This window comes from Phalaenopsis equestris, unplaced genomic scaffold (genome assembly GCF_001263595.1).
Source record: "Phalaenopsis equestris unplaced genomic scaffold, ASM126359v1 Scaffold001053, whole genome shotgun sequence".
NCBI classification, from domain to species: domain Eukaryota; kingdom Viridiplantae; phylum Streptophyta; class Magnoliopsida; order Asparagales; family Orchidaceae; genus Phalaenopsis; species Phalaenopsis equestris.
In genome coordinates, this window is record NW_018165492.1 from 20495 (window position 1) to 43110 (window position 22616).

Below are 22616 nucleotides of genomic sequence, written 5' to 3' on the forward strand. Positions count from 1 at the left end.
TGATCAATATGGAAGAAAAATAATTTCCATCGATCGATAAACAACTACATACTCACTTCTAAGGTAAGCAAACAATCGATAAATATTTGTTATCACAAGCAGATAAAAGAAAATATGTTGAAAGATAACATCGAACGTAAGATTATTTTAAATAAAAGAAATTACAAAATTGTTTACAATTTTTCTTCGACAAGCTATCTAAATACAAAAATACAAAAAGTTTTTAAGTACAGAGAAATTCAGCGATTCATCGATCAATCCTCACCGTTTCTGTTGGGGCTCTCATCAGTTTCTTCTTCTTTCAAAGAGTCATTTGGCTTATCTAAAATGAGAGTTGCAAATTTGTCTCATTGGAAAACTTTGCATTGATATTGCCATTGTGTATTAATCTTTTGTTAGCATAATCCATGCCGTAGTGATACTTCTTTGCAAGTTCGACCATGTGTTCTTCATTAGAAATGGAGGGGGAAACAATTGTTTTCAACTCTGTATTTTCTTTCATTAAAGCATCCATCATTTCAATCATCTCATTTCTCTCAGTAAAAAAACTATCAATTTTAATACTGAGAAGATCTCTATCATTCTGAGCCCTTTTAAGGTCAATGTCCAATGAAGTGACTTTATTCTGTTTATCGATCAAAGAATACTTGGCTTCACCTAGAGCCAACCCTTGCAGGTGTGTCACTTGCATCGCCATCAAATTAAATTGAGATGAATGTTGCAAGATTTCTTGGTAATTGAGCCTCTTCAAAGCTTCGTTGTATTTGTCAGATCACATCACTTCCACCAGAACTGATGGAATTCTCTCAGTCTCAACAGCGTTAGAGAACCAGTTCTTAGAAGTATCGATCAGATTGAATTGGCTATTAATGTCGACCCATAATCTTTTCGCTTTCCCTTCACTATAAGACACTTAAAGGACTCTCTCTTTCTTTTCATTGAAGGGGGAGGAGGAACATCAATATTTTCCATCGTCTCCTTGCATTATTGATGCATCATTGTTCTTTCGGGATACAACGAAGGATCATAGCCAGAAAATGGCTCTGTCTTTTGTTCGGATGTGGATCCAAATAAGGAAATGGGGTCAAGGTGGCTGGCTCTGGTCCTCCCCGATAGAGCTAGGAAAGATGGATCGACTGGACGTGAATGTTTTGTAAAAGGAGAGGATGGTTGATGATCAATCGAGAGTAAGTTGATTGGTTGATCAATTTTTGGCAATGAGGTACTTGGCACCCTAGCTCTTTCGCAAGCTTCTTCATCAGAGGCGCCAGACCTTAGAAAAGATTCATATTTTATGCCTTTGATTTTCATGCACCCAACAAATGAGATAGAGCAATGATAGTGACTTCACCCGATATAGTGTTTTGAACTACGACCGAAGTTTTATACCAAGAAGAAATAAATTTAGCACCGCTAGTATTGATCATTGTAGTAGCAACACAACTAAAAAACTGAACTTTGATGAGGTTACCTTTTGAAGATGATAATTTCATATCCTTTTACTTTGGGACCAACTTCTTTGAGATCATTCTCGCTTAGGTAGCTTCAACATCGTCAGAAGCAAGCCATAGATGACTGTCATTTGGACCTTCAATACTCAGTTGATGATCCCCTTGACCGTGTATTGAGGGACCAACAATCGACACCAGGTGAGCATTGCTCTGACAGCTGCAGCTCCTTTGACAAAGACTTGATCTTGTCTGTCGAAGTATATGTCAGCTTAGAGGGAATCCCGCAGCCAGCGGTGTAGGAGCCAACCACAAACTGCTTCTTCCATCCTTCACCTTATTCTCAAATCCAAGCAATTGGAGCTTCTTCCCATTAGAGAACATGGAAAACACATCCTTGCCAACTTTAAATGAATAAAAATGATTAAATAGGTCATTCGACCAAGGTACTTACTTACGACAGTAGAAGATCACAAAAGTCAAGATGACGACAAAGGAGTTCAAGAGAACTTGTGCGGGGATGACTCCATTTCAGTTGAAGATGCCCTGCAACTTAGAGCAGAGAGGCAACTGTAGCCTATATTTGAATTGATCTTCATAAAAAATCAAATCTGAGTTGTTTATCGGTCGATTGAGTCCTTGAATTTGTCACAGAGTGATTGAACTGATCTTCATAAAAAATCAAATCTGAGCTATAGTTGTTTATCGGTCGAATGAGTCCTTGAACTTGTCACAGAGTGATTGTTCGGTAAAAGATGCAGGACTTATGTAGTTCCTTCACATCCGTTGCCATCAGTATGGAAGTGTCGATTGCATGATAAGTTCTGAAGAGTGTTGTAGAGTACTTTAGAGCCATTGAAAAATCACAAGTGAAGAGATATGTAAAAAAAAATCAGAGAAGAAGCACAAAACTGTAAGACGCAAAATGACGGTTTTGGACCCTATTTATAAGTGGGCACGGAAGTCGAAACGTCTCAAAAAGATAAGTGTCACACCAAACATCATTTCCATGTTAAATAAAATATTATTATATTAAAAATAAAATGATTATAGTTTTTGAAGAAAAAACTTAATGAATGGGTCTTCCGTTGCTTTAGCCGAAGAAAATCCTTATTGAAGCATCCTTCAGAAGATCAACTCTCTGCCTATCCTAATTTGATCCATTCAGGTGAAAAATTTCTGGAATTTATTCAGAACAGTCGACTTTCAAATGGGCCCTAACAACCCATATATCAATCAATTCACTATGAAGCACAACAACCTCTTCTTCCAATCTAGCAAAGTGAGCCAGTAGCTCTCACATAAGCCTATCAACAGACTCTCTGATCACTTTCACTGAAGAGCTGACCATTTTTCTTATTCGGTGTTCCATCAAACCAGAGGATAGCTGCCGACTCTCCAAGTGCTCCTGTTGGGAGTTGCTAAATTGGTCGCTCGACTGGTACACGCCTTCATCAATCAATTGAAGTGATGCAGCAGACGGATTTTGCAGTTCAACTACAAGCTTTGGGGCGTAATCAACGAATATATTCTTGGACGACCCACATATAACATGATTCTCCAATGCAGTATGCTCATCTACATTAAGAATAATGCCAAGAAAGATGCCAAATTTAGAAAAATTTACATACCAAAATATCTATTTAATTCAGAAAGGGTAACAGAAAATTCATGTGTTCCTTGTGTCGGGAGGCTGCCATCCTTGTTCTGTAGTAAGGGTGGAAGAAAATCAACAACAAACTTCTCTTTCGATCCACCTTGGCCACTATTGGTTCCTTCAATGGGTGGAACAACTTGCAGATTTTCTTCGACAATCATGCCAATGCTTGGACCAAAAGTCAACACTTTCTAGCGAGTGTCAATATTCAGAGACTTCTTTGATGCATGACTGTCAGGACCTTCCAAAGAAGTGAATTGGTCGACCAACTCAGATTCGGGTGTCGACTGCTTTTTTTTCTTTACAATTCTCATTTTCTTATTTTCGTCTCTTGTGGAGGCAGGAAGCAAAAAATCTTTCAAAGCTAAAAGATGAAAGTCAATGTTATTCTTGCTTGAACCGTCAGCCATGATGTCACTCGAGGAGCCCAAGAGACGTTGAATGAAATGAATAAGCATAAGTCTTCAAGCCCTATGTACAGGGTTCACTTGGCACAAAACACAAGTAAAAATTAATTATTTAATTAAGTTTTTACTTACTGTGTCGTTTGTTGCATAATAATTTTCCTATCCATATCGTAGCTGTCGCTTTTAAGGAGTAAACAAATCAAGAAACTAATATGTATACAGAAAAAATGCCACATGAGTCTCAAGGGAACAAACTGCTAGGAATAGAATCTTAGGCCACCAAAGTTTCTAGCCAAAGAGTGAGATGTGGACTGATCAAGCAGTCGATCTACCATACAACGAAATTGACCGATGAACCTATTGACCGACGGACCTGTCACCGAATCGATTAGATGCCTTTTATCGATCCATCAGTCCGAAAGAGATCTCATATAAACAATCGATCGACATGACTAGTCAAAACTAAAGCATCTAGTGGTTATAATGTACTTTTCCCTCGATAGGCACGTCGATTCAGCCATTTGGGTAATTATTATAATCGTCCTCCTTTTTTTGCAACTATATTTTAGACCACACTCTCTCTCTCTCTCTCTCTCTCTCTCTCTCTCTCTCTCTCTCTCTCTCTCTCTCTCTCTCTATTGACTCTATCCTTTGCTCTTCCCCTTTCAACTCCAACTCTCAGGGCGTGTATACAAAAAAGACAAGTTTGGATTCAACTCAAAGTCATGTATATGTAAATATGAAATTTTAGGTGTGAGATATGTAAATACATTCGAATTGTATGCTGAGAATGTAGATTTCCCTATACTAAATTCCATAAATAAGAAAAGCATATAATAAGATTTATTTTTCTTTTGTTCTAAATCTGATTGCACTAGAATTAAGTACTCAAATTTGTAGCTAACTTTCCTAGAATAGGCTGTTGTTCATCTTTGAAAAGTCATTAGCATGGCGAACAGTTCCTGTGTTTGGGTGAATATCCCTATGCTTGAATGAATATGCTTAATCTTTGATGAATACTTTTTAAACTTTGTGAGTTCCTCTTAAATTCAACAAGAGCTCATATCGTATATATAATGACTCAAGTAAATTCATGTCGATATGAACAGATTCATATTAAAGATTCATAGATACCTTAAAAGTCCTATATGTTTCAATGTCTCTATCTGATCATTTTGGTCTTTTAGTTCCCCAATGTTCTTTTCCTCATAACGCATATTAAAATTATTCATAAAATCACTCATAACTTTTAAAACATTTAATCCAGTGCCACTGGCTAAAAAAAATCTTGCAGATTCCCAAATAAAAAATGACTTATCTGCTCTTTCAAACATGCGACATTATCTTAAACACCATATGTTTGTGTAAATTGCAACCATTATACACATTACCTCTTTTTGAACTTTGTTTATTGTCTCAGAAAAAACACTTTTGCTTGCAATTTGGAAATATAAGTAAGCTCTTGGGTATTTAGTATTGAAATTATGAAATGTTACAAGTGAAACAATGAAATAAACATACTAGTAGCTCTTTAGTACATAGTCTATCACTGGCTTGAAACTGTTAAACATGATGTAGTAAGCCTTCTCTGTTGGATGAATGGAGTCCCAAAAAATATACTTTGAGGCGTCAATGCACGTGAGGGACTTGGGATTGCAGAGCACCGCCGCTTCGACCAATCCGGTTCCACAACATCCTTCGGATGACATCATGAATCCTATGATTGTTTTCAGGTGAAACAAAGATAAATTTTATGAAAGAGGTTCGTTGAGGTTCTTGTATATAGATTAAGTGATGAAAAGCAGTTAATTTTTCTAGATCAAAGGCACCTAATGTGACAAAAAATGTGTTATAAATTGAGCTTTATGTTGCTGTTTTACTTAATGATTTTTCAAGTTGGTGCTCAATATCTTCTCAGCTTCAAAATGTTATCCAAGGAGCATTTGGTTGATTCGAGATAAAAGTATGTTTAAGACTTTATTTTCAACTTAAGAAACCATTTTTGAGGGGTTTAAAAAGTGTTTATAGAGCTTTAAAATCAATATTAATTATTATTTATGATACAATAGAATAAATTTATCATTTTTGAAGCAACCAAATGAGCCTTGCGAAGATGTCTCGGAACTTAATAATTCATACCATTTAATATTTTTAGAGAAGGTAAGTAAAAAAGCATTCATGAAAGCTAAAGGTTTCATTTGGTTGCGAGAAACTAATAAATGTTTTAAATACCAAAATGGGAAAAACTAAGATTTTGTCATTTGATTAGATGTAGACATTACCATATCTATATCATCACTAGGACTAAACTTTGTCATAAAAATTACATCCTACATAAGAAGGGTGTGTTTTTTTTTTATTTATTTAGCAAAGCAAATTTCTGTTCATTTTCTGAATAAAGAAAAATCTCCCAACATTTAAGTGAGAAGAAGGGAAAGGATTACCATATGAAGCTGGACTTGTTATAATATCAATAAGAGGTTTATATGAATCCACATAGAATATCTGAAGCTCGGTTGAAGAAGAAGAAGAAGAAAATTCTTGTAGTGTTGCTTGAAGCTTCTGGTTGTAGTCAAGAGCTATGGAATTGAGGGAGCTTATGCATCCTCTATCATGGATTCCATCATTTGCTTTGAGTGTAATGACAATGGGAAGACAACCCATTGGTGGAAGACCAGCAACCACAATTCTGTTTGCCCCAAAATTTGATAAAACCTACAATATTAGTAATATTATTGAATCATTTCATTCTAATGCTTATGGGATAATCAATTTTTGTTTCATAAATTTTTTGAGTATAGGAGTAGGAAAAGGAACTGATTACATTATAGTAGTTAATTAAAGAAAATTGAGTGGTTTGGTTGAAATTGAATGAAAATAAGGAATCAAATTATATTTACCTAAAGTTTTTTTTTTTGCTTCTAAAAATTATTTGTGACAAAAAATGAGCATCACACTATCATTTCTAATAGCTAGATTGTTATAGCTATAAATTTATTGAAATGGAAAAAAGATTTTTTTTGAAAATCAAATCGATTCGGCTAAATTTTATTAGTTCAATTCATTTTTCTTAATTTTTAAAGTTTAGTTATAAGAACAATAGTGAAGAGACAAATCACAAACACAAATAAATAAATACGAAGATATACTTTGAAAATAATAAGATGAGAAAAACCACTAGAAAATGTGAAGAATTCATTATATATCAAAAAGAAGACAAAATTCTAATTAAAGATGACTTGGGATTTGACAGCTCACGTAACATAAGTTCGATAAAACCCAAATTACCACGCAAGCGCATGCCATCGCCCTCACACCCTTGCAATTGCTATTGGTGCGCATAAGAGCTTGGTTTATAGGTCCAATCATTCCGCTATCACCACGAATCCCATTAAATAAAATCCCAATTATTTAGGCTACACCAACAAAATTTTCAATTCGAGCCCAAGAATATATATCATCGACTCTAACCGTATTGCACTCTTATAATGCTAATTATATTCCACAAGAATCTCATCTTTGGCAACTGCTCACCATTCTACTTCATTTGGTATAGTTTTTTTGCACATAATAATAGAGCTGCTAAACAAAAGAAGAAAAATAAGAAGTTATTTATTTCATAATAAAATATAAAGAAACAAACCTGGATGAACTCCTTAACTTTATCAAGAAGGAAGCCCTGATAACCTTCTATAGAGTATTCTTTTCTTGTAAGAGGAACTGTTGAAAAAGCAATGAAGTCATTTGTGCCAGCACTGAGAACAAATACTGCTCTCTTTATGACTACCCTTGTCTTCATTCCAATCATCTGATCAAGCCTGTCCATATAGTTTCTAAAATAATCCAGTTGGCCAAGGACTGGAATCACATCCTGTAAGTTATGTTGGACATTAAGGCTACAACATGAGATGAGTTTGTCTTTTTTTTTTGTAAAAATTCATCATTTTTGTATGAAGAAATTAAGCATATTGAATTTGACATTAAGTTTACTCAATTTGGCACTTATGATTAAATGGGTCAACAAATTTGATCCAAATGACCCATTTAATATCTCATGTTCATTTAGGTACAAAGAAACTGCACTTCTGAGATAAATTCAAGTAAAATTTGGGTATTTTTGTCAATTTGAATCAGAACCGAAAGTTAAATAGGTCGAACCGAACCTATATGTTTTTGGGTTGGGACCATGTCAAATTGTTTTATGGGAAAAATTATAAAAAAGAACACCTTTTATTCAAAAATCAGCTAAATGACAAAATTATCCCCCATACTCCTCTTCTAAATATTATCTTCTTCACCTCACACCTTCTAGGGCTACAAATGAACCAGTGCACATGAAGAACAACACGAGTTTGACTCAATTAATACCTGAGCATATTTGTCCAAATTTGTAAATAAACAAATTTGAACATTTTTCAAAACATGAACTTTAAAAGAACCAAATCGAACATAGTCCGACTCGTTTATTAATGTTGAAAAAAAAGCTCGTTTTTTATTCAACAAATAGTTTGTTAATTGTTATATCCTTATATGATATATTATTTAAACTTAATGCAATTACTCTTTATTTTGTTACTTCAATGAAATAGTTACTTAATATATATATTTACAATATTAAAAGAATAGTTACAACTTATATATTATTTTATTTACTTAACACAAAATAATCAAATGCTAATATAAAACTTATTTAATTACTTATTTATTTATATTTATAAAATTATTTCTTAATAACTTTATATAAAAATCAAACTATTTTGAATTTTGAACTTGTTTACTAGCTTTTTTTATGAAAAATCAAGTATAAATTGAATATTAGACATGAAGGAGCTCATTTATTAGTTCAAATTAATGAAATAGCATCATAATTTGTAAAATTAGGGGGAGGTGCACACCAAAAAATATATAAAAGAGAGCATAAGCAAGGTGTTTATTGCTGCAGACATAGTTTGCTATATCCTTCCCACCACTATAAAAATCCCCCATCCCCCTCCTCAATTCCCTCCTCTCATCTCTCCTCCTCCCCTCCTCCCTGGCTCCTCTCTTTCCTCCTCTGATCTTCTTCTCCTTCTTTTTTTTTTTATTTAGTTATAATTTTTTGTTTTTGTAAATTTTTGTTCTAATATAATTTCATATGTGTAATTATGTTATTTCTTTTTATGTTAATTCTTTGCATCATGTTAAAATAATGCTCGTAAATTTCATAAATTATTTGTAATATGTTGAAATAATGTTCGTAACTTTCCTAAAGTTTTCAATTATTTCCGCTATGTTGAAATGTTACTGACGATAGTTTTCTTGAATTATTTAACACTTATAAATGCTACCTATAATTATTATAAATTATTTGTATTTCAAAATGCTCTTAAATTATTTGCGCTATATCAAAATACTAACCGTAACTTTTTTAAATTACTTATGACATGCCGAAATGCTCCTTGTAATTATTTTAAATTATTAGCAATATGTCAAAATTGCCACTAATTTTATATCAAAATTTATTATTTAAATATATATTTAAATATATTTGATATTTAATAAATAGATTTAATAATTTAAAGTTTGCAGTGATCTGTATATAGTCTAGAAACCCGACGAAATAAGGATACTAGTCTGTAGAAGTTTGAAATAGTATCTCAACTATCTAGTATATTAACAACCCATACAAATCTTACAAAATTATTAATTTTTTTAAGAAAATAGTTATAATAATTTAAACGTTGTATTGATCTATATATATTCTAGAAACCCGATGACTTTGGGCTACTTGCTCGACCGATGTTGAAATAGTCCTCAATTCCCTCCTCTCATCTCTCCTCCTCCCCTCCTCCCCTCCTCCCCTCCTCCCTGGCTCCTCTCTTTCCTCCTCTGATCTTCTTCTCCTTCTTTTTTTTTTTATTTAGTTATAATTTTTTGTTTTTGTAAATTTTTGTTCTAATATAATTTCATATGTGTAATTATGTTATTTCTTTTTATGTTAATTCTTTGCATCATGTTAAAATAATGCTCGTAAATTTCATAAATTATTTGTAATATGTTGAAATAATGTTCGTAACTTTCCTAACGTTTTCAATTATTTCCGCTATGTTGAAATGTTACTGACGATAGTTTTCTTGAATTATTTAACACTTATAAATGCTACCTATAATTATTATAAATTATTTGTATTTCAAAATGCTCTTAAATTATTTGCGCTATATCAAAATACTAACCGTAACTTTTTTAAATTACTTATGACATGCCGAAATGCTCCTTGTAATTATTTTAAATTATTAGCAATATGTCAAAATTGCCACTAATTTTATATCAAAATTTATTATTTAAATATATATTTAAATATATTTGATATTTAATAAATAGATTTAATAATTTAAAGTTTGCAGTGATCTGTATATAGTCTAGAAACCCGACGAAATAAGGATACTAGTCTGTAGAAGTTTGAAATAGTATCTCAACTATCTAGTATATTAACAGCCCATACAAATCTTACAAAATTATTAATTTTTTTAAGAAAATAGTTATAATAATTTAAATGTTGTATTGATCTATATATATTCTGGAAACCCGATGGCTTTGGGCTACTTGCCCGACCGATGTTGAAATATTACCTCGACTGTCTTGTTTAACAACAGCCCGTATAGAGCTTACACAATTTTTTATTTGACTATTATATTCTCGTAATTGCTAGATACTCTGTAGGTTATTATATTTCTTGTGTCATCAAGATCTTGTCTTGCACTTCTCTGTTAGTAAGGTACGAGTATTATTTTATCCATCTTAAATTTGTTTTAATGTAATATTACCCCTATCTTTATTATGACAACACAAAGTAGAATGACTTTTAGAGATATATGTCTATGAAATGTAGTGCATTTAAAACTACAAAAAACTTGGTTAAAAAAGCATAAACTGCCTAAGATACAAGTTTATGATTTCTATTACATATAAGTTTATACAACACACTAATACAAGTGTATGTGTTTATACTCTAACACATGAAATATGAATTAATTAGGTAAATAGTTTTTTCTAGTATGATAAAAGAAATTAGATTAATGTTTAGACATACAAATATGTTTATATTAATGATTAAATAAACAATAACAATGATTTAAACTTGTATTGATATGTAAATAGTCGGGAAACCCAATGACTCATGGCGACTGGTTCGAAGGAGGTTGACGTAGTATCTCGACTGTCTGGTGTGACAAAAGCCCATACAGACCTCATATAATTTTTAACATTTTTAAATTAGTAGTTAAAAATTCTCATTTATAGAAGATTAAATGAGTCTTAAAAGAATTAACCTTAATATTTTATCACTTTCACTCTCATATTTTTCTCTTCTTCATTATGGTATTCTTGTAAAAGGTTGCTCGATATTCTGTAGGATAATATTTTTCTCGTGCTGTCAGGATCTTGTTTCGTACTTTTTTATTAGAAAGGTACGAGTATCAATTAATTTTATCTTAAAATTGTTTAAATTCAAAGAAAATTTAATTACTTTTATTCTTATCCTGCATCACTTCTTATTATGACAACACAAAGTAGAATAATCCTTATGGATTTACAAATTGCATAATCCAGAAAAGTTAACGCTTATAACCCATATTCATCTTAATTTCCTATTAAATTTTAGCTCACAAGTAGAAATAAAATCAAATGTAAAACCAGATCAAATTAATTTTAAAATGTGAGTACAAATATGTCACGATTGTTAATATGTTTTGATGGTCACATAAGACTTTACTTCCACTTATGTTGGTGGACGTAACTGCCTCGTGCATGTGTCATAGTTAATAACATTAAATGAATTGAATAGAAAAATACTATATCTACTAAATATGTTTTGATGGTCACATAAGACTTTACTTCCAGTTATGTTGGTGGACGTAACTGCCTCGTGCATGTGTAATAGTTAATGACATTAAATGAATTGAATAGAAAACTACTATATCTACTAAGTCCTGATGGTCAAGATATACCATAAATATAGTTTGTCGATTGTCGGTGAGCGGCTGTTTTGCTGCAATTCTTATTGATTATGATGAAGTACGTGAATTTATGTTGTTAGACGCGAAAAAGGCCACAATAATTATTTTTGTCGACAGTGAGTCATTACTTGTTAGCGCTTCTGACATTGTTGATCCTTCACACCCTTATGTAGATCCTAGTGAGCATGCGACAAAAAAATTTAGGTACAAGAAAAATACATATTTTGTTGTTGTAATTATTAGAAATATGTACTATAAATTCCATAAATTCTATGAATTCTACTTTATAGGCCAACTCCAATTTCATTCAACACGTATGAGTTTGGATTTTATAGTATACTCGACCAACCAGTTAATGATTAGCATACACATTCATCGTTTGATCTAACACGTTCAATACACCCTTATATTAGTAGACGTGTTGAGCCTGTCACCTAACAAGAATTGTAAGGTGCGCACTTAGATTTTAACACCAAAAATTATGAAATCATGGATAGTGGCACTAATGAAAACTCGAGCGAGTGGTGGCAAACGAGTATTATAGTGGGCAAGATGGTGAGACGAATAATATATTACCAAGCCATGATTTATTACACCAATATGCAGTGCCAAACATAGAGATGTTAGATTTAACTATAGAGAACAATCAATTTGTAAGGCCAGTTCATACAAGTGAAGAGTGGGATGCAGTTGAAGATTATGATGCTCTCATAAATCAAATTACATGAAGATGATGTCATCCCAGATGTATTATTTGAGGGAGTGATATTTTTATGTAAGGATGCATTACAATGTGCTTTGAATGGTTGGTTGATAATGAATGACATAAATCATATTAAAATGACTTCAAATAAAATGAGACTTGCAGTGCAGCGTGTGCAATATAATCATAAATCTCATCCATGTCATAGGCGTATAAAGTCGTAAAAAAGTCAGTGATTAAGGGGTGCATGGAAAATATCTATAATTGGGGCATCACATACATGGACTAATCCAATTATGTCAACTGGACAATGAAATTGCACTTCAAACTTCATATGTCACTACGCGGTTCAGTTCTACGACAACAATTAGACCTGAAGCCTACATAAATCATTACTCGAATGGAGTCTAAATTTAATGTCAGTATTACATATATCAAAGAATGGGATGCATGTAGAAAGGCTATAAAATCAATTTTGGCAACTTTGAGTAGTCGTACTGCTCTTTATTTTGCTTAATGAAAGCAATATAGAGTGAAATTATGAGAATAATTTATAAAGTAGAAGTTAAAAATAATATGTATTTCCATAGTATCTTCTAGCCATTTGGCCACATTATATATGGTTAAAGAATTTGCCAACCTGTTCTTAGTATGGATGACATGTTCCTTCTAGGGAAGTATAGAAGGACTTTACTGGTTGCTTTAAGAAAAGAAGGAAATAGTGGATTGTATTCACTTGCATTTGCAGTAATGGAATATGGGAATACTGAGTCGAGGTTATAGTTTATTTTTGGTAGAAGTCGTTCAGACTTGTGAAGATATGTGTATAATATTAGATGGACATGCAAGACTAGTTTGTGTGCTTGCGTCATCTATGAGGAAATTTTGAAAAGGCATATGATGTTTTGCAGTAGGAGATGACAATAGTATTTGTGATAAAATATATTGGACAGAAAAAACTGATGAACTATGCACTTTTCATACACACATGAATGATATCAAATATATTAAAAAGAGGCATATGATTGGTTGAATATCTTGGAGTGGTCTTTAGTACAAGATGATGGCTCTCGATTTGGTGCAATGACAACAAATGCATCTGAATGTTTAAACAGGGCATTAAGATGTGCACGAGGTCTCCCAATTTAGAATCTTATATGTATTATCTATCATAATTTAGTAGCTTTATTTCTAAAATGACCAAGTAATGTGTCATAATGGATTAAAGAGGCAAGTTTAAATTTTGTTCCATGCACAAGGTCAATTCTACAAAGAATTGAGCACGAAGCTTGCCAGTTTTTACAACCTACATACATAAATTATCTTAAGTATCAGATATTTGATTCGGCTTATAGAGCATTTTGTATTGACATACTTTCTCCAGAGACCTGCTCATGCACATGCAGTAAGCCACAAATCTATCACATATCATATGTGCATGCAATTGCGGCTTTGAGTTCTAAACGTTTGGACCACAAAGCTTTTATTTGAAATTAATTCACCTTTGATTCATATTGTTAGACGTATGAATCATTATTTCATATGATACCCCAGAAGGAATAAAAGCCATTGTATAATCAACAATAATGTATCATTACTTTCTTCCCCCTCTATTTAGAAGAAAATAAGATTATACAAGGACACGTAGAATTAGAAACACAACGGACGAGACAAGAACTACAAGCAAAAGAGTGTGTGATTTTTTGTAAAAATAAGGGGCATAATCAAACAACTTTTCCCTAAAATGCAAATACAAGTAAGTTTGAATAATATATTCAATTAAAATACATCTTAACCTACTGTAACTTTTATTCACTTTTTGGCACATTTGACTTTGTATTTACAAGTAATTTGATTGTTTTTTTACATATTGTCAATGCAACAAGTTTGGGAGGTGTTGACCTCATTTTTGATGAGGTCTAGTTTCTCTTCTTTAGGTGCCTAGGATCTAGCCATATAACTTTCCTGTTGACTATACTAGATAACTTATTAAATGGAGCCTCCCACATAGCAATTCCAAACACATCTTTACTCCTCTTGTGAAGTCCTATCTGGGTGGTCACAAGCCCCTAAATGTCATTCGGGATGGTCACGACCAACATGTGGAGACTTGAGAGTGAGTTCCTATATGTTTAATCAGGCCTTAGTACAACCTTGGGTGACTTGGTCTTGGTCTCAACCTCACACACACCCAAAACACAAAAATCACATTCACTTGACCTATCCCCCACTCTTCTAGAAACTCATGTGGGTGGTCCTAAGCCCTTAGCCTTTGACCAGGAGGCCAGGACCAACATGTGGAGGATCCACAATGAGCTCTCCCATGGGTATTATAACCTTAGGGGAGGGGTTTCCATGGCTTGTATGATCACCATGTCCAATGAGCCTCAATTTCACCAAAACTTCACTTCGACCTCTTACCCCCAAACTTCCCCAAAATTACAAAATGCCCTTAGAACCCTAAAATTTCCAAAATCACCCAAACTCCCAATTCCTCACAAAAAATCATATTGAATCACTCCAAACAATTTCAAATTTCACGAAGTACCCTAATTTCCACAAAATTCACAAAATAAACTTATACAACCTAAAATTACCAAAATGCTCCTCATTTTCAAAAATTTCCCAAAACCTCCAAATTCAATCCAAACATCCCCAAAATCAAACCTAACCACCCAATCCCAAATGAAATGCCCCAAATTGACCCTACCAACAAATTTCATTAAATTGGGCCATGTAACCATCCTAATGCCACAAAATTTCTTTCCAAAATGCTTCATGACACTCTCCTTGATCAATTTGAGCCTTTGATTGACTTTAATCCAAGCCCAACCTCAAGCCCAAATCCCATTTTAAGATTAAAACCAAGCCTTTCCTTAACCATTTAATTTAATTTAATCCCAATTACCCCAGCTCATCCTAATCATGTGATTTGGCCATCTCAATCCTAGCTTACACCCACTTTTGGGCCATGGACCAAGGGTACCTTAAATCATGGAAACCCCTCCCCCAAATATGGTTAACTCTCTTATCCATGCCATTGGCCATCAAACCCCAAGCCTAATCACAATTAAATTTCTATTGACCTCCCTGAGCTAGCTAGCCACCACCCTTGGCCTGGTCGGCTGCTCTAGTGGCCGAAAATCCAAAACCGAGAAGGCCACCCATTCTTAAACCCAAAATTGAGCCCATCCCTTGTGGTTCCCTCCCATTAAAAAATTACATCGCTCAGCCCACCACCTCAGCTTAACTGCACCAACCAATGAGAGCCTGAGGCCTTCCCCTTGGCCGAAATCATAAATAGCCCCTACACGGCCAAATTTGATCATCATCCAAATCCTAGTGGAAACTCTGCCCAAATGCTTCCAGAGCTTCTCACACATCTCCTAAGTGCAATCCAACTGTACTTTCACCCATTCCCACTGTCTAAGCTCAATTTCACCACCCAAATCTAGGACCTTTTTGGCCACTTCACCAAACCTCTCAAAGCTTCAAATTGCCAATTCCACAAGCTTTGCCAGACTTTAAAACCACTTCACAAATCTAAAGCCCCCTCTCACGTGCACCCTTACATAGTATTAGAGCAAGCTCGAGCCACCCTTCGACCGAAATCATACATAGACCACACCTTAGTTCAAGGCAACACTTTGAGAAGCTTTGTGGACTCAAGGAGATCGTCTCCAACCAACCTAATCAAGGCCTCACCTCTTGGGCAAAGGAATAGCTCAAAATCCCTAAATCTTACCCCAATTTCATTAATTATGAAGTGAACTTGTATTTCATATGTATTTGACCATATAGAGAGGTTCGTCTCACTTAAATGAAGGTGTAGGAAAAAACCTCGAGCTATTTGGTTAAGAATTGAGTGAGATATTAGGCCTATAACACAAGCCTAATTAGAACAAAATTCTAGCCCAATTCAACCCAATTCCAATCCCAAATGAAATGCCCAAATGGAGCCTACCAACCAATTTCATTAAATTTGGCCATGTAACCATCCTAATGCCACAAAATTTCTTTCCAAAATGCTTCATGACACTCTCCTTGATCAATTTGATCCTTTGATTGACTTTAATCCAAGCCAAACCTCAAGCCCAAATCCCATTTTAAGATTAAAACCAAGCCTTTCCTTAACCATTTAATTTAATTTAACCCCAATTACCCCAGCTCATTCTAACCATGTGATCTAGCCATCTCAATCCTAGCTTACACCCACTTTTGGGCCATGGACAAAGGGTACCTTAAATCATGGAAACCCCTCCCCAAAATATGGTTAACTCTCTTATCCATGCCATCAACCATCAAACCCCAAGCCTAATCACAATTAAACTTCCGTTGATCTCCCTGAGTTAGTTAGCCACCATCCTTGCCTGATCGGCTGCTCTAGTGGCCGAAAAATCCAAAACCGAGAAGGCCACCCATGTCTTAAACCAAAAATTGAGCCCATCCCTTGTGGTTCCCTTGTATTGGACAATTACGTCGCTTGGCCCTCCACCTCAGCTTAATTGCACAAACCAATGAGAACCTGAGGCCTTCCCCTTGGCCAAAATTATAAATAGCACACTACGACCAAATTTGATCATCGTCCAAATCCTAGTGGAAATTCTGCCCAAATGCTTCCCGAGCTTCTCACACACCTCATAAGTGCAATCCAACTATCCTTTCACCCATTGCCACTGTCTAAGCTCAATTTCACCATCCAAATCTAGGACCTTTTCGGCCACTTCACCAAACCTCTCAAGGCTTCAAATTGCCAATTCCACAAGCTTTGCCAGACCTCAAAACCACTTCAAAAATCTAAAGCCCCCTCTCCTGAGCACCCTTACATAGTCTTAGAGCAAGCCCGAGCCACCCTTCGGTCGAAATCATACATAGACCGCACCTTAGCTCAAGGCAACACTTTGAGAAGCTTTGTGGACTCAAGGCGATCGTCTCCAACCAACCTAATCAAGGTCCGACCTCTTGGGCAAAGGTATTACTCGAAATCGCTAAATCTTACCCCGATTCCATTATTGTGAAGTGAACTTGTATTTCATATGTATTTGACCATTTAAAGAGGTTCGTCTCACTTAAATGAAGGTGTAAGAAAAAACCCCAAGCAATTTGGTTAAGAAATGAGTGAGATATTAGGCCTAGAACACGAATGGTTCTTGGGTTTGGATGATTCTTTTGTATCTTCTATTATCATTAAATTCAAATACCTTTTTAGAAATATGGTCTTATAATTCTATTTCTCGTTTTCTTTTTTTTTTTTTGTCCTAAGAATTCAATATATTTTTTTGTTGTTTCTATCTTCTTTTTAGATAATATTATTCCATTTTTAATGCATAATTTTAACACTTCCTCGACATGTTTTTAGTGCTCATGTAGATTATGTGATGTTACTAAAATATCATATATATATATATATATATATATATATATATATATACACACACACACACACACACACTAATACATAATCCAAATGTTCAACTATATTATCCATTTTTTTTGGAATATACTGAGTGTATTTTTTAATCTGAAAGACATAAATAACCATTCATAATGTCCTAAGGGCGTTGTGATAATCCAAATGTTCAACTATATTATCCATTTTTTTTTTGGAATATACTGAGTGTATTTTTTAGAAATATGCAGTGTATTTTTTAGAAATTGTCCTAAAGATGCAGTACATTTTGTAGAATCCTCATGTAACTTAATCTGCCAAAATCCTGATTTGCAATCAAATTTACTAAAAATATTTCTTATCTTGTATTAAATTTATTAACATATCTTTATCAGGTATTTTGCATCCATCATCTTCAGTATTATCATTTAATCTTTTATAATTTATAACCATTCTAGCTTTTCCTCTAAGAATTTCTGCATGGTTTCTTACCCTAAATGCGACTGATCTATGTTCTAATTTAGAGGCTCTAATTAATCCTAAAATTTTTAATTCTTTTATTTGAATTTTAAATTCTTCTTTTTCTAAAGGACTATATTCTATTTCTTTTGTTCTTATAATTAAATCTTTATTGATAATTGGTATATTAGCTAATTCTTTATTTCTTTCCCAATATTTTAAGGGATTTTCTCCTATTATTTGAATTTTTTCTGCTAATTGAAATATTTTTTCTAACGGTTTAGGTATTTGATAAGTTGATATTTTATCTTATTTGTAACAATAATTTAAATAGTTAGAAAGTTCAGTGTTCAAATCAAGTGTTAAGATTTTTGTTTTTGTTTTATTTATTTTTTCTCCACCATATTTTACAACATAACTCTGATGTTTATCAGTAGTTATAATTGAAGTTCATTTGCTAATTGTTAAGAAACTTTTTGAAATATTTATTTTTCCATCTAAACTTAATATAAAATTGAGTCCTAGAATAAATTCTTTTGTTTTGGCTTCATAAACTAGTATTTTTGGTAGACTATATTTTTCTGAAAAGTCTAACGATTCGTTATCAAGAAAAAATTGAATTTGGCTATTCATTAGAGATTTTTTAAATTGTAATTGTTGGTCTCGTACTTGTTGTGAGGTTGTATTTGTAGGATAATAATTTTTAAAATTATTAGGTAATAAGTTCTTAGTTATTACTGATGTAGTGCTTCCACTATCTATTATTGCTTGAACTATTATTTGAGATTTATCTTCTAAACTTATTAAGGCATTAACTACTATTAAAGAAGTTGGACGAAATGAGTAATTATTTGCTTCAGTTGTTTTTGTTTGTGTGACATCTATTTTATTTATTTCAGTATGTTCTTCTATGTCGTGAAGATCTGTATTTTTCTTCTTTTTCTGAAGTTAATAATTTTTGAGTATTTTCTTCTTTTTCTGAAGATTTATAGTTAACTTTAACTTTTTTATTTTCACTGCCATTTTTTGTCTTTCACTTTTATATTCTCTTTCTTTTTCTTCTAATTTTTCGAATTTAAAAAGTATTTTTTTGATATTAAGATTTATTTTTTCTAACTCAAAATCTAGTTTTTTTTATTTTTTTAGGCATATCAGTATAATCTTTTGGTTTTATGAAATCTCTATAATCTAACTTATGATTTTTCTTTAAACATAAATGGCATATTTCTATAAGACATAATTGACACCTATACCTATGATGTCTGTTTGGATAATAAATAATAAATACATTCTTTATTCATACTACCTTTTCCTAATTCAAATATATGATTACAAGATTCCATACGAAATTTAAAAATATTTCAAAAACTTTTATAGATAATAAATATTAACATAGTTCTTTGTATTGAATTATATGTTGCGGAATTTTCGTATTTCTCTACCTAATTGTTCAATATATGGAATGAAAAAAAAATGCATTCATAATTATAAGAACTTCTAGGAGATAAGAGGGCTACAAATATAGCTCACATTTCAAGCTCTCCTTGGACAGTTTAGGTCTTTTTGACAAAGTTTTTTATAGTTTAAAAAACACTATATTTCATATACATATAACTTTAGCCTAAATATACTTCTATTGTGTTTTTGTGATAAAAAGTAATACACCATAAAATAAATAAAAATAAATTGCATTGAGATTTAAATAAACTTGACATAAAACTAAATTATTCATACCTTCTTATCATGAAGCGTATGACAAAATCATGAAGACACAAGTAACATTTCAACACAACAAAAATAATTTATAATAATTTTGGGCAGTATTTCAATGCTTTGTTAATAGTTCAAATAAATTACGAATAGGGATTCGACATAGCAAAAATAATTAAAACATTGAGAAATTTACAGGCACGACGTGAGACAAAAATTTATTGGTAAAAAATTAGAGAATTGAGCGTATTGTAAAGAATTTTAAAAAATAACAAATAGTGTAAAAAATTAATGATGTGGATAAAACAATTTTCTTAAAAAATTGGGCAGCATTTTAGTAATTCAAGAATAATTTTAAGCAAAACTAGCATTATAATAGCCTAAAATCATTTCCACTTTGATCCAAATTATATTTATATATATATATATATATAATTAAGCTAATGTTATAATTACCAAAAAATGGTCTAATTAGGAGAGGAGCAGAAGAAGAAAGTCAAAGGAGGGAGTGAGAATCAAAGCAAAGGAGAAATCACCAACTAGGTGCAAATTGTGAGGAGGTATGTGGGGGAGCTTTTATAGGTGAAAGGGGGAAAAATTATTGTGTGGACAACGCACACAAAATTTGCGTGCGGTGTCCGATCTAGACTGTAAAAAATTTAGAGTGCGCCCCACTCTAAAAATAAAAAAATAAAAAAAAAATGTATTTCAATGGTACAGATCGGACACTGCATACAAATTTTCTGTGCTCTTTCACTTGATGTTACAAATTATGTTATCCTTTTATACTTTGGTCTTATTTTATTTGTTAAACTTTAATTTTTTAGTTAACTAAAAATTAATTGCAATTTGTTAATCAATGTAGAAATTGATTTTAATATCATTGTTAATGTGTAGAGTAAATAATAATAATATTTATAATAATATTTAATTGTCTAATAATATATATATAAAAGCGCCGCGCCCCCAACACTATCGCCTTTAACCTTTTCTAAATTTTTTTGAAATTCCATACTTCTTTTCATAATTTTCCCTAATATTAATAATAATAATAATAAATGTAATTTAAATAATAATAAGAAATAATAATATTAGACATAATAAAAGAACTAATAAAATATTAATAAGAATTCGAACTTAATAGTTTTTCACTTCTAGTTTTTCATTACTTATCTTTTTACCACTTGAAATTAGAGAAAATATATCCAAGTAAAATCAGCTTTATCAAAGTCGATTTAGAACCTGGCAGCTCAAAATCGATTTCTCAAAATCACTTTCAAATAATCACACACATAAACAACATAAGAAAACGCAAACTTTACCGTTATTTTAGCAGTGTCGGGATCAAGTCCAGATCCAGCTGATCCAAAACTGACACCAGTCATGAGCTCTTCTAACCCTAATGACCAGTCCAAGTAAGGAGGCAGCTCCTCTTTGATGCCTAAATAAGAAGCTGATTATAAAAAAGCCAAAAATCCATTAACTCACCACAGTAACAAACACTATTTTTTTTATAAAATAATCTGTATAAGCTGAAAGCTGAACTTACCCACAAAATCTGTAATGAGTTTTCCATTGGTGAACCTCCCAGTAGGAATATGAGTGAAGAAATCCCTTCCATATGGTGGAAAATTGCTCTTCATTGGAGTTGCAATGTAGTTATTGTTGCCGGCGTCGACCGTCGAGTCTCCGAAGGCAAAGATGGCGGAAACTGGGCTTTTCTGGCTGCCATTGATGACCTGAGATTTAGCTTTGGTGAAGGAGCAGAGGAGGAAGAAGAAGAGTGGTTTTTGGATCAGTTTGGAGAGCTTCAAAGCCATGGCTGTGTGCGGAAATAAGAATCTTTGGTTGTGGCAGCTATTAAAAGGCTTAAAATAATTTTAATATATTTGTCACGTGCAAGTTGTACAGAAAAAAAACAATATTTTATGTTCTAATTCTGTTTTTTTGTCGGCCTTTATCATGTGTTCTGTTCCTTTTTTTTTTTTTCTAGATTTTGTTTTCATGATTAATAGAAGATGTTTCAAAAGACCTTTGTGCTTGGATTTGTGCATCTGCTGAAGTTCAGTTTTCAGCATTTTCCCTGTTCTTTTTACTTGTTCTCAGTTTGTTGCATGCTCTATGGCGTTGGGCTTTAAAAGAGAAGCATAATATTAAGTTAAGTGTTGCGGAGATGAGAATGAGTTGTTGGATGAGTGGATTTAAGCTTAGAGGCAAAATGCAAAATGAATATATTTGGGATAGGGTTGGTGTAGCTCCAGTGATAGATAAAATTTGAGAGAGTCGTCTTAGATGGATTGGTCGCATTAAATGTCGACCATATGATGATCCTATTAGGAGAGTAGATGTTGTAGATGTTTTAGATTCTAAATGTTTTAGATTCTAATTATGTTAAGAAAGGTAGAGGTAGACCTAGGAAGACTTGGGCTTATTGTATAAAAAATGATCTTAATTTATTAGAATTAAATGAAAATATGACACTAAATAGGACGCAATGGAGAAAAAGGATTCAAGTAGCCGACCCCACGTAGAGGGAATACGACTTTGTTGTTGTTGTCTCTTCGTTTTTTCAACTTATTTTTCTAATTAACAATTATGCCAATATATTTGAATGAATGTTACATACTTTCTACTATTCATTACTGTATTCTCTCTACATTGCTCTCTTCTCTTTAATGCTCTATTCCTTGGTTGTGCCCCCAGATAATTTGAGGTTCAACATCCTAAAAGGTGTGGTGAACGTGGAGTCAAGCAGTCAATAAGATGAGGAGCGCAATAATAAGAGGACAATTCGAGAGACATAGTGAACGTAGAACGCATTGGGCAGTTTGTGGAAGAGTTCGTATAAC

At 32.8% G+C, this 22616-nt stretch overlaps 1 protein-coding gene across 2 annotated transcripts; it reads right to left on the reverse strand.

The window, feature by feature from the left end:
• Positions 1 to 4872: 4872 nt before the first annotated feature.
• On the reverse strand, positions 4873 to 21656 carry LOC110032899 (GDSL esterase/lipase At5g45960). 2 transcript variants are annotated; one of them, XM_020736681.1, is made up of 5 exons: positions 21317 to 21656; positions 21090 to 21208; positions 7156 to 7383; positions 5957 to 6227; positions 4873 to 5229 (listed from the first exon to the last, which is right to left on the reverse strand). In XM_020736681.1, the coding sequence occupies exons 1-5, from the start codon at positions 21585 to 21587 to the stop codon at positions 5033 to 5035; spliced, it is 1086 nt and encodes a 361-aa protein (XP_020592340.1). In that variant the 5' UTR covers positions 21588 to 21656; the 3' UTR covers positions 4873 to 5032. The 2 variants fall into 2 exon arrangements, with proteins under 2 accessions (XP_020592340.1, XP_020592339.1); XM_020736680.1 differs by having other exon boundaries at positions 4878 to 5229; positions 21090 to 21220; positions 21317 to 21655.
• Between the last annotated feature and the right edge of the window lie 960 nt (positions 21657 to 22616).

Coding starts and splice junctions, on each gene's coding strand:
- LOC110032899 (XM_020736680.1), bottom strand. CDS start 21,587: ATGGCTTTGAAGCTCTCCAAACTGATCCAAAAACCACTCTTCTTCTTC. Junction 7,384..21,089: donor CCGACACTGCTAAAATAACG/GTAAAGTTTGCG, acceptor CATAACTTACAG/GATGTGATTCCAGTCCTTGG. Junction 5,230..5,956: donor AACAAGTCCAGCTTCATATG/GTAATCCTTTCC, acceptor AAACAATCATAG/GATTCATGATGTCATCCGAA.